The sequence below is a fragment of the Hemibagrus wyckioides genome, linkage group LG06 (genome assembly GCF_019097595.1).
Source record: "Hemibagrus wyckioides isolate EC202008001 linkage group LG06, SWU_Hwy_1.0, whole genome shotgun sequence".
Classification (NCBI taxonomy): domain Eukaryota; kingdom Metazoa; phylum Chordata; class Actinopteri; order Siluriformes; family Bagridae; genus Hemibagrus; species Hemibagrus wyckioides.
The window spans coordinates 36573556-36586405 of NC_080715.1; the positions used below are offsets into that span (position 1 = coordinate 36573556).

A 12850-nucleotide genomic window follows, 5' to 3' on the forward strand; every position below is an offset into this window, starting at 1 on the left:
ACTTTCTTGCAAGTTTGCAACGATGACACTTTCAGCCATTCGCTTTCGTTTACACTCACTTATTACTTCAGTTGGAAGATAAGCATTGACTCATCGTAATTGTCTACCTCACTCGTATTTGCCTTGAGTCTAGGCTTTACAATGTTTTATTTTACCCCCCACCAGAGAGATTGCATAATGATGCCATTTCATACACTTAAAATTGAAGTGTGTGTGTTGTCTCTGCAAAGTTGCCAATAAAGACCAAAATCGAATTTGAACAACTGTCTCCCTGCTGAGGCTTTTTATCTTCAGAAGGCCCTGTACCTTTCCTCAAGTCTTTGCTCCTTTAGGTCCTGATGATCCCTTCAGTATGACTCATCGGGCAGGTCACACAGCTCGATGCGAGTCAAAAATAATCCAGTAATAAATACCACCGACCACCAGGGAGCTCAGTATTGACATTAAGCTGGCAGACACGAAACTAAAACTCATATCTCGTCTGTGATCGAAAGTCATTTCTTTTGTGTTAGTTGTTCAGACGGCTGTCAACTAGAGGAACAGTTCTGGCAACCGGGCGCAGAAATGATACACAGTGTTTATCTGAAAACTGTCCAGCCTCAATGGGTGGAGAGAACACTTTGGATTCCTTTCACCATTTTGGCAGCGGGGTGCGGTGACCATTAAAGGAAGCTAGAACCCACATTAGCCCCATATGGTGTCGTTGTCATGTTTTTCTTCATGGCGATGACTTCCTACAGGGATGGACAAATACAAATGTATCAGAAATGCACCAATATTTCCAACATGAAAATTTGCAGAGCAGGGAGTCCATCAAGACCAGGGTGGGGGAATTTGTGATCTAGCCAGTGATTTTTATTTATTTTTTTTATTTATTTATTTTTTAAAAAGAAAGAGGACGGAAGGAGGACTGGTCTAGAAAATGTATTTAAAAATGTTATTTTATTTTATTTTCTATTTTTTTTAGCAAGCTTCCTTACTGTTACACGTAGCATTCAAGATGATTTTTTTTTTTTTTTAAATAAAAAATTTTATCTGTAGTTAGTCCTGAAAGTTTAATTTCCTACTGCATACTTTGGGCAATTTAAAAATAAAAAAATCTCTCATGTAAAATATTTCATATTTAATCCCTGGCCCCACTCTTCTTTTTCTCACCATATCTCAGAGATGAGGCATGCATGAATACAGAATCCTTCTTCAATTTGAACCTGCAGGTTTAAGACCGTGCCTGCATTCTTTGTTTTGCTAATCTGTCATTCGGTTCATATGAAAGTTTTAAAGTCTCTGATGGAAGCACAGGGTCTTGTTAAACCAGGACGCCTCGCTTTATTTATTTATTTTATCGAATTTATTGCACAAAGTGTCTCAAGTGTCTCAACCTTGACTTTTTAAATCGAACACTGACAAGGTTTTCCAGAGCTTCAGGATCTGGCCAACATATAAATCCACCGCTGTCTATTTCTACACCTCGGAGCTTTAAGATTAGCAACACTAAAGGGACGAAGAGAGCAAAAAGACTGACGTTTGGTCCAGATCTCACTCCAGGTGTTTCACCGGTATTAGAATTTAATGAGGTGGCAATTGTGCCTCGAATTAGCAAAGTGCTGAGAGAAGCTTCCACAGCGATGTCCAGCTGGAGGCCGTGCTGTAGCTCACGCCGTACTGTCTGTCCCATTATGCACCGAAAGTGCGGTGTTAATTTTTCAACCCAAATGTCTTCTGTGTACGCTCAGCAGATCGGTGCAGCAGCTGCGGCTAGAATTTATTAGATCATCCCTCTTTGTCTCGTTCTGCCTTGTTCTTTTTCTCCATCTCCCTCTCCGGGGATTATTCGGAGACTCTCTTGCGTCAGGATTCAGCTGTTGATGTTGATAACATTCAGCACTTTTTTTACCCCCTCGTCCAGAGATGCATTCTCTAGCTGTACATCTTTCCCAAACGCATCCCACACCTGAGTCAGCTGTACTTCTGGAGCTTACTGTGTTTGCTTGCCTATTTAGGGTGCTGGAGCATGTGTCTACTGGGAATGATGTTACCAGTGGTGAAGAATTGTCTTGATTTGCATCATGAGAGTGGACAAGCGAAAGCTCATGATTTGATCCAATGATCTGATTACTTGTCTAAGATAAAACTGTATTGTTATAAAGTAACATAAGGGTTATAAAGGCTGCTTGTTCTCACAGTTAAAGACCACCTGAGCATAACCCCATATTTGGGCATCTTCCAAACAGTTGCAACATAGTTGAAAGCATTACAATTTCCCTTCATTAGAACTTAGAGGGCCAACAAAAAATTTAGACTGGAGGAAATTGAGTGTTTGACCCAGAGCCCTGACACTGACCTCAACCCCACTGAACACCTTTGGGATGAACTTGAACATTGACTGCACTCAAGACCTCCTCACTCTAATAACATCATCTCCTGATCTCACTAATGCCCTTGTGACTGAATGAAAATTCTAGTGGAAAGCCTAATCAGAGATGTGGAGACTGTAATTACAGCAAAAGGAGGACAGAAGTCTGTAATCATGCCCAAGGTTTTGGAATGGGAGCATATGGGTGTGTCCACATACATACACATTGCCAAAAGTTTTGGGACACCCCTTCAAATTATTGAATTCAGGGTTGGACTCTGCCCCTTGGTTTCAGTGAAAGGAACTCTTAATGCTTCAGCACAGACATTTTGGAAATTTCATGCTTTAAACTTTTACATGACCACGCACCAGTGCACAAAGCAAGGTCCGTAACACCTTGATGAATTAGAGCGGAGACTGCGAGCCTTTCCATTCCACTGGGACGTCTGCCTTTTATGTGCACATACCAGCTTCAACATTTCTGGGAAGGCTTTCCACAAGGTATAGGAGTGTGTTTATGGGAATTTTTGACCATTCCTCTAGAAGCGCATTTCTGAGGTCAGGCACTGATGTTGGACGAGAAGGTCTGGCTCACAGTCTCCACTCTAATTCATCCTAAAGGTGTTCTATCAGGTTGAGGTCAGGACTCAGTGCAGTTCCTCCACACCAAACTCACTCATCCATGTCTTTATGGACCTTGCTTTGTGCACTGGGCGGTGGTTAAGGCTCTGGGTCATTGATCAGAAGATCGGGGGTTCAAGCCCCAGCACCGCCAAGTTGCCACTGTTGGGCCCTTGAGCAAGGCCCTTAACCCTCTCTGCTTCAGGGATGCTGTATCGTGGCTGACCCTGCGTTCTGACCCCAACCTCCAAGGATGGGATATGCGAAGAAAGAATTTCACTGTGCAGTAATGTATATGTGACAAACAAAGGCTATTTCATTTCATATTTCACTGGTGTACAGTCATGTTGGAACAGGAAGGGGTCATCCCCAAACTGTTCCCACAAAGTTGGGAGCATGAAATTATCCAAAATGTCTTGGTATGCTGAAGCATTAAGAGTTCCTTTCACTGGAACTAAGGGGCCGAGTCCAACCCCTGAAACAAAAAAAAAAAAACAATACAAAAAAAAACAAACAAAAAAAAAAAAAACACCTGAATTCAATGATTTGATGGGGTGTCCCAAAACTTTTGGTAATATAGTGTATGGGTATATGGTTGTAGTGGGTAGGGTCTGTTCTCCAGAAGATGCTCAGAAAATCTATCTAAAGATGTAGACCTGTAGATCTGTGCTTTGTTTCAAACAGAGTATTCGTTAAGGAAATTCATCTGTTTCAGACCCAATATACCATTTTATCATTTTACATTTGTTTTTTTGAAAAACCTCCATGACGGGCTCACCCACAGAAATAAAATAAAAAAATGGACACTAACCAGCGATTGATGCATGTGAAACACAGTTCCCATCATGTATCGCTATCCAGGTTGGTTTGTTGGTGCTTTGCTTTCTCATCACAAGAGCTGGTAATCTGAACAAGGTGGTCTCGACCCGATTGTTTTGGTGCGGACCCGAGCTCGTGTTCGTATCTGTCAAAATCGAAGTTCCTAAACAAAGCCTCCAAACGAACCAGCTGTGAAAACAATCTCGGAAACAAAGGCTTGTCTCACCAAATGGTCTGCTGCTCATTAGAAAACTTTTCCCTATATGACTAGGAAAAAATGTTGAATGCCTTAATTCATTTTTATCTACCTTTTACAATGTTCTTTCATCGTCATAAAAAATGCAACTTAGGTCACACTTTAAAAAAAAAAAAAAGTATTTATTTTTTATTAATAATTCATCCATCCTCTGCACACCAACACATTATTATCTTGATGGACTGATTGAAACGTCCCCATGCCCAGGGAACCGTTATTAAGTTGTCGCTTGAGTGAGTGGAGAGAGTTTTTTTTTCTTTCTTTCTTTCTTTCAAGGTTTTATCAAGGTTTCTCCCAATCCAGTCTAACGCATTTGTTTTCTAAGCGGAGGGCTTGTCATATCTGAAGTCACATTAATGAGGTGTTTGCTCAGGCTGCATTATTTATTTAGCATTCTGTCATCGTTTCAGAGCTTTGACTGCGTGTAGGTGTGCGGCGGGGAGGTGGTGATGTGTTTATAATAGCGAATAATAAAGAGGATGATTCTTTATTAAAAAAAAAAAAAAAAAAAGACAGTAGGTGTGCTTCGACATATGCCTCTGTTGTAGATGTGTTTAAGTTTTCTAACCGTTGATAGATTGAGCGGTATTTGTGCAGCTTGTTTATTTTATTTATTTTTTTTAATGGAAATCAGAAATGAAATGCCGGGCACTTTTAGTTCTACCAGCGTGAACCGCTGTGTTTTGTATATGGTCTCGTGTCTTGTCTTTATTGATACGTATTTCATACATTATTTGTCAACGCAGACTCCTAACCATTCCTTTATCAAAAATCACATGCAGAAAATATGAGTAGAATATCAAACAAGACTGATTTTTTGGGGTGGTTTTTTTTTTTGTGTGCCCCAGACACATTTTCTATTTATTTATTTTTAAAGTATTCATATCTTGGGTGGGTTTTTTTTTGTTGTCTTACATCACTTCAGCTATTAAAAACAACAACAACAAAAAGGAGCATGATTTTATTTCCTGTGGCTGAATCACAAATGTCATTTTACAATATTTCTGAAGGGCAATAGGGAGGGTGGATTGTGTTATATATCCTAGGCAAGGCGCAGACATTGTGAATTGAAAGCTATTGCGAATTGGAGATGGTCGAATTTACCTGGAACATGAGTCAGAAATTTCATTGTGATTTAAAGTGGAGGGGAAAAAAAAGCAAAACAGTACTGTGGGTGGAAGAAAAAAAAAGAATCTGAAACTGTATGTTGTTGAGAAAACTTTTAAATTACTCAGAAAAATAAGGTAAAGTTGGACGAGGGTCGAGTCTGAGTGCGATGGCAGCGTTGGTCTGATTTGAGACTTGAAGTTCATTCTAATCTTGCATGGAGAACACTCACCATATAAGTTTTTTTTTTCCATTTGTTAAGTCTCGACCTTATCCTATAACGTTCCTCTGACACTCATTCCCCACCCGAGTTCGAGTTCGTGGAACCTGAAATCACACCACCCTCACAAAGGTAGTGTCTGAGATAGGACCTTCAGCGCACATGACAGCGTTCACATTACCAATTTGTCATGTGAACAATTTTTCATTCTCAGTTTCAGACTAAACTGCCAGTGTGAAAGCAAGTCATCAATCAATGGTTGACTAAATTCAGCACAGGTACTCGGGAACGGCTCGGCTCATGTGATTGCGAGGCAAATTTTCCATTGGAGATACACTTAGATTGCCAAAAGCAACTAGGAACAACAGAACCTTCTACAGGCCATGTAGAATCACAGAGCTGGGTCAGTGCTTGCTGAGGGGCACAGTGTGCAGAAGTCACCAACTTTCTGCAGAGTCAGTAGCTACAGACCTCCAAACTTCGTCTGGCCTTCAGATTAGCTCAAGAACAGTGCGTAGAGAGCTTAGAGGGTTTTCATGGCCGAGCAGCCTCATCCAAGCCTTACATCACCAAGCGCAATGCAAAGCGTCGGATGCAGTGGACTCTAAAGCAGTGGAGACGTTCTCTGGAGTGACCAATCACGCTTCTCTGGCAAGTCAATGTGTGAGTTGCCAGAAGAATGGTACTTGCCTGACTGCATTGTGCAAAGTGTAAAGTTTGGTGGATTATGGTGCGGGGTTGTCTTTCTCGTCCAACATCAGTGCCTGACCTCCCAAATGCGCTTCTAGAGGAATTGTCAAAAAAATTCTTTTATCTTTTCGTATCTTTTCTACTACTGTGTCAAACACTTTATAAAAGACTTAGTAGAAAGTACTATTCATTCTCACTCTGTCTTATTCTACTTAAAGATGGTAATGATTGGCTAGCGTGGCTGTGATTGACAGTGAAGACAGAACGCGCCATCCCTTTCACCCACAGCTAGCTTTGTCCTCTTGGAATCCCAGCCAGAGCTGACTGTGTCAATCACTGACTTCTTAATAAAGTCTGTAAAAGCTAGTCATGGCTCGAGTGCAGGGCCAACTCGAGAAACTCCATTAATATAAGAACATCAAGACCAAGCACAAACGTGTGTAGGTTACTGTCTGTTCTGTTGATTCAGGCCTTTTTTGTTATGGCATTATGTTTATGGTTATTATCTTTGCTGTAATGGGTCACTACAGTAAAACGAAGTGGTTGCGTGCAGCAGACCAGACAGATTCTTAAATGCCAGCATTAAATCATTGCCGACTTTTGCCATCAGGTGCGGTGACATTTGAGTCAAACGCACACTTGAACTCAAAGCTGTGCAGATTGCACAAAAAAACAATGATACACTCACTACCGAAGGAGTGTCTTTAACCTTTTGGACTCATGAAACATGAATGGAAATTCCACTGAAAAGGATTTTTGATGGTAGGTTTTATACTTCCGACTGAGCCTGAGATATGGGAATTTGGGATTTTATGTGGGTTGCGTTTGAAAAATTTGGTTTTTCGCGGCAGGAACGCGATCCATCATCACTCTGAAAATGTGACAAAGTGGTGGGACAGCTTGGGCGTTCTCCACACTCACCAAGACCTTTTGTTTTCCATTTCCTTTGCTTTTATTACAGCTCATCTGTCTTAGAAGGAGGCTCAGGCGAGCCATTTGTCTCTTATCTCACTGTAATCCACAATCTCCCTAGAAACTATCATGACATCATTAATCATCCTTATGGGCAATTGCTGAAGAGCTTTTTTTTCCTCCCCTTTTCCACTTTTTTGCTTTGATGATAATCAACGTGTGGCTCGCATACGCTTCATGGTCAATAACCAACATCCAAATGGGCTGTTTAACAAGTCCGATTTCTGTCTAGGAGTGCACAGTACAAGCAGAATCGTACGATCCTTTAAAGGCATTCTTTCCGCCATACTACAGGGCCTCCATACAAAAGTCTCCATCCTCAGGGGAAATCAACACTTTTTAGTGTTATGTATTCATCTATAGAGACTTTTAGGGCTCCCTGAATATATATGCTTATATGAGGACTTTGACCTAATAAACATCAACTATGACATTAGTTAAAAAGTCAGAGTTAATGTGTTTACTGAAGCAACTGATTAGCAATCAGAGGACAACTGTAAACAGTTTGTAAAAGACTAATAAAATAAAACGGCACGGTGGGACACTGTGATAAACTTCTTTGCAGATTTTGTTTGACAGCATGGCGTTACTGGGATTTTGATGATAATTGCTCTGTAAGCCCATCAGGTCCTCCATTGTGGCACTTCATTTGCTTCGTTTGTAAACCTTCATTTGCTCACCGTTTTATCCGGTAGGCCGACAAATGAGGACGGACATCCTCTGTAATGCAGTCTTCTGGTCTCGATTTTTTTACTCGAATGATGCGGCACTTTCGGTGTCAGTAAAAAGAGAATGTTTTGAGTTCACTTATGTGAAGTAAAATCAAATAATATGAATATACGGTGTTATGGAAAAGTATTTGCATATTTGTCAAACTACATTGCTTCTTTCCAGTTCCAGCAATGTGAACTCAAAGGTCTCACCAGTAGCATGCTATGCCGAAAAAGAAATTCTGGACAAGATCCATTTCTAAGACACTGGGACTCCAGCCAGTCCCAAAAGGATGCAGGAGAACATCTAAAGCATTGTAGGCATTGCTCTTCTCAGATAAGCTCATTGTTTTGCCATTAGGTAAAGACCGGGCCAAAATGGTGTACATTAGAGGGTTAGATGGTGGCAACTTAGGTACCAATCCATTTGGCTTAAATTTTCCTAAAAACACCTTAATGACTAAAAAATTTGTGGTGATCTTGAAGCGTTTTAGAAGACGTGTTGTTACATGTGGCCTTGAAGCTAACACAGCATCATACAGCATGCAGTGTGATAGTGTGGGAAGGCAGTACAGCTTCAGGGCCTAGATGATGTGTCAAATCTGATGGAACCATGAATTCTGCTCTCAAGCAGACAATGCTGGAGGAGAAATGCCCAGTCATCAGTCTGTGATGTTCTCTGAAGTAGGTTGTTCAACAAGACAGTGATCCAAAGAGCCGCTGAATGGAAAAAAACGATTTTGGAGTCAGCTAGTCTACCCGTTACTCCTCCTGTCCACTGCTGAATATTAACATAAGATGAAGTCATAAAAATGAAATTGCTTCACCAAAGTATTGTATTCATCTCTATTCCTACTCGGGTACTGTGCAGCTGATAAGAAAACGTTCTCCCTCATCACACTTTCCTGCGTCTGAAATGGAGTTTTCGACAGTTTTGACTCAGCACTGACATTTTGACTTGCGCACCAAGCAGTTTTTTTTTTTTCCTTTTTAAAACCAATTGAGTTTGGCATCAGATCCTCATGTGGAAGAGAAATTTCCAACAGAGTCAAGCCCTGGTCTTATGAACCTTGACCTTTCCAAGATCTTATCCACACCATCATGCTGACAGATGGAGTTTTGGGATTTACAGGAAACATAATTGGTTTTCAGCAGAATGCTACACACTCACTGAGCTTTAGAGTATGTACTAAATCTAAAAATGTCTTTCCTAGCAAGTTGCACAGTGTCCTTGGTGGACTTTTTCTGAAGTTGTTGAATGGCTACAGGCATTGTGTAGCTCCAGGTAGTCTGTGGCCATGAACGTGTAATTGTGTGCATGTTCTCGTTAATTTGTATTCTCAAGCAGCTAAGCCTCTTACGACCCTCCGACTCAAAAGCCTTGATGGAGAGAAAGCCTCCGCTTTGAGATTTTGTTCGGCATAAATGGGTGGGGAAAAAAAAGGATCCAGAACATTCTTTCACCGATCTTCAGTTCAGTTCAGAAAATATCTGACTGGAGATGAGAGTTCGAGTGCTCACTGTTACTGTGAAGGAGTCGGGGTCAGTAGCAGTGGGCCGATTCAATGGCAATTTAACAACAAAGACATCTCTTGGTTTACATTCTGCTCCTTTTTACTCAACAGCTTCAATGTTTGTGCTTTGGAACAAAGGCACAAAAGTTAAAGTAGAACTTTTAACTGAGCAAATCTGCCTAATTTATCTATAGAGAAATGAGAACTTGTTTTACTTCAGTTTTTTTATTTAAAAGTGACCGTGTGTGTAAGATCTAGTAATAGCTTGTGTATCTGAGTGATGGAGATGATATCTGTGGCGGTCTGGGAAAACTTAGCCGATGATGCTATGGCTGAATTCAGGAAAATATTATTATGAACTATATATATATATATATATATATATATATATATATATATATATATAAATAAAATGGTATTAATGTTGATCAAAAAATCCCTAATATGTTTCAGCTTTTTAAAATCTTATGCCTTGGCAGGTAGTCATGTTGGGTCAGGAACCAGTGTGTCTAAGTTAACAAGAAAATGGAAATAGTCATAGGCATCATCACATTTTAAATTGAATAAATATAAAAAATAGAAAGAAATAGTTTAGATTTATTTTTTTTGCACATGTTTACCACCCGAACATGGCTCATTTTTCACGACAGTTGTGACTTATTTTAATTTTTTTTATTTTTAATTTAATTTAAAACATTTATTTTATTTTATTTTGAATCAAATTGAATTATACAGAATTTCTACCAGTGATGTGGTCAGAAATGCTGTGTGTGTGTGTGTGTGTGTGTGTTTGTGTGTGTGTTCTCGTTCTACCCGGCTGTAATTTTTGACATCATGTGTTGTCGCATATTATTTCACCTGACATGTCTGTCAGTTCTCTCTCTCTCTCTCTCTCTCTCTCTCTCTCTCTCTCTCTGTCTCATCACTCTCTCTCTCTCTCTCTCTCTCTCTCTCTCTCTCTGTCTCATCTCTCTCTCTCTCTCTCTCTCTCTCTCTCTCTCCTTCCTTTGCATTTTTGTCTTATTCCTCTTTCTTCCTGCTGTCTGTTTTCTTGTCATCTCTGTTCTTTCTTTTTCCTCTCTCTTTCCTCTCTGTCTCTCTCTCTCTCTGTTCCTCTTCTTTTTCTCTCCAATGCAGTATCACTCTCATCTCTCTCCCCTATTTCCCCCAATTTTTTCTGTCTGCTTTGTAAATCAGCATATTAATTCTCTCTCTCTCTCTCTCTCTCACTCTCTCTTTCTCTCAGCTCCTCGGGGGCAGTTTCACCTCTCAGGTCAGTCACGAAGTGGACGGCCTGATCTTCCAGCCCAATGGGGTGAGTACAGACACACACCTCCATTACTCTCTCTTTGTCTCTTACACACACACACACACACACACTTGCTCTCTTCTCTCACACACACACAGAATCACTGTGTATTAAAGTGAGTGTATGTGACAGAGGCATTGTTAACAGTAGATATAAGCACAATAAGGCTTGTCGTGTTTCTTTTTCTTTGTCTTTTTTGCCTCCCTCCTTTTTTTTCTGTTCTTTCCGTTTGTTCTATCTCTGGATTTTCTGTGCTACATTATCAGCAGATGCCCAGGCTCATGCTCTTTTAATCCCCCATAAATGTGTGTGTGTGTGTGTCTGGGTGTGGTGCACACCGTCAAGGACATGTAGCCTGTAGCAGCTGTGTTTGGTAACACAGTCGTTCTGTTCATCAACACTCACTAGATGATGAAGTGACAGATTGCAGACAGGTGAATGAGGATAACAGCAGAAGTGCCCGCTTTACACCTCTCTCTCTCTCTCCCTCTTTCTCATTATCTCTCTCTCTCTCTCGCTCTCTTTCTCATTATCTCTCTCTCTCTCTGTCTCTCCCTCTTTCTCATTATCTCTCTCTCTCTCTCTCTCTCTCTCTCTCTCTCATTCTCTCTCTGACTCTCCCCCACTTTCTCTCTTTCTCTCTCATTTTCTCTCTTTCTCTCTCATTCTCTGTCTCTCTCATTCTCCCTCCCTCTCCCTCCCTCCCTCTCTCTCTCTCTCTCTCTCTCTCTGATGAATTGATGAATATAAGGAATGACTCAGAGAGAGGTAGAGTGTGAGAGTTTTTGATCTGCAGAGATCAGAATAAACAGATTTTCTGGGCTGAATGGAGTTTGTAGAGAATGGGCTCAGTGGGTTTTGATGATGATGATGATGTTGTTGTTCTCTGAAACTTCAGTCTGCTTTTGTTGTGAGAAGAATAATCTTGGCCAGTGGTGGGAGGCTCGAGCAGGTGGCAGAGGTGAAGGCTCATTTTTCATTCCTGTGAATTGGAGAAAGTTTCAAAGTTTTTAAGTTTGATTATTAATTTCTAATGCAGCCAGCTCTCCAGATTCTTAGCCTATGGCTCTCATTCTTTCTTTTCTTCTCCTCTTGTCTCATCTAAATGAGAAGACTCATCCAGAAGAGATGAGAGCATTTCCTCTCGTCTTCAATCTCGTCTCGTCTCTTAGTGTCTCTACTTTTTGCTCTTCTTTTCTCATCTTGCATTTTTCCCTGTTCTTCCTCTCCCGTTACTTCTCATCTCTTCATTGCCCTTTTCTCGCCTTTTCTCAGCTCTTCTTGTTGTATCACTTCTTCTATCTTCTCTTCTGTTCGCCTTTTTTCAGGTCTTCACTGTTTCTGTTTCACCTCTTCACCTCTAATCAGTTTTCTCATCTCTCTTTTCTGCTCCTTACTACTCATCTCTCCTTACCCATGTGTCTCACCTGTTTACACTTTTCTCACCAGTTCTCTTTTTACCTCTTTGTTTATACTCCCACGTTTCTCTTCTCTTCTCTCCTCTAATTGTTTCTCTTCTCTTCTCTTCTCTTCTCTTCTCTTCTCTTCTCTTCTCTTCTCTTCTCTTCTCTTCTCTTCTCTTCTCTTCTCTCCTCTCCTCTCCTCTAATTATTTCGCTTCTCTTCTCCTCTGTCCTCTAATTATTTCGCTTCGCTTCTCTTCTCCTCTGTCCTCTAATTATTTCGCTTCTCTTCTCTTCTCCTCTGTCCTCTAATTATTTCGCTTCTCTTCTCTTCTTGTTTCTCTCCTCTCCTCCTTTCTCTTATCTTTTCTTCTCTTCTCTCCTCTAATTGTTTCTCTTCTCTTCTCATCGTCTCATTGTGTCTTTTCTTTTCCTTTTTTCGTGTCTTTCTTTCATTCTTTCTTTTTTTTTCTTTTCCTCATTTCTCTTCATTATCTCTTCATTGTTTCTTCTCTTCTTTTTCTTGTCTTGTCTTCTCATTCCTTTCTTTCTTTCTTTCTTTCTTTCTTTCTTTCTTTTATTTTTTTCTTCTCCTCATTTCTTCTCCTTGTTTCTCTCCCCTCCTCTCCCCTCTAGTTACTATAGTAAAACATAAACTTGGTTATTATTGTGACATTACTCTTTCTTTCTTGTCTTTCATTACTATTTTGCCATGAAGCAGCATTAGTGTAACAGCTTTTTTTTTTTTTTTTTTTTTTTTTTTTGTTAAGTCGAATTCAATTAAATTGATTAAATCAAATGAGCTCATTTAAGCAATTTATGTTTATTGCTCGGAAATCGTTTTCAGAAGGAACTGCTGCATCGGTTTGAGAGAACG

At 40.3% G+C, this 12850-nt stretch overlaps 1 protein-coding gene across 2 annotated transcripts in view; it reads left to right on the top strand.

Annotated features, from left to right (window-relative positions):
• Nucleotides 1–12850, top strand: part of rngtt (RNA guanylyltransferase and 5'-phosphatase) — a 104818-nt gene that overhangs the window by 62928 nt on the left and 29040 nt on the right. For both annotated transcript variants that reach the window (XM_058392658.1, XM_058392657.1), the window contains one exon: nucleotides 10509–10577. In XM_058392658.1, coding sequence (XP_058248641.1) covers nucleotides 10509–10577 — 69 coding nt within the window. The remainder of the gene's footprint in view (nucleotides 1–10508; nucleotides 10578–12850) is intronic.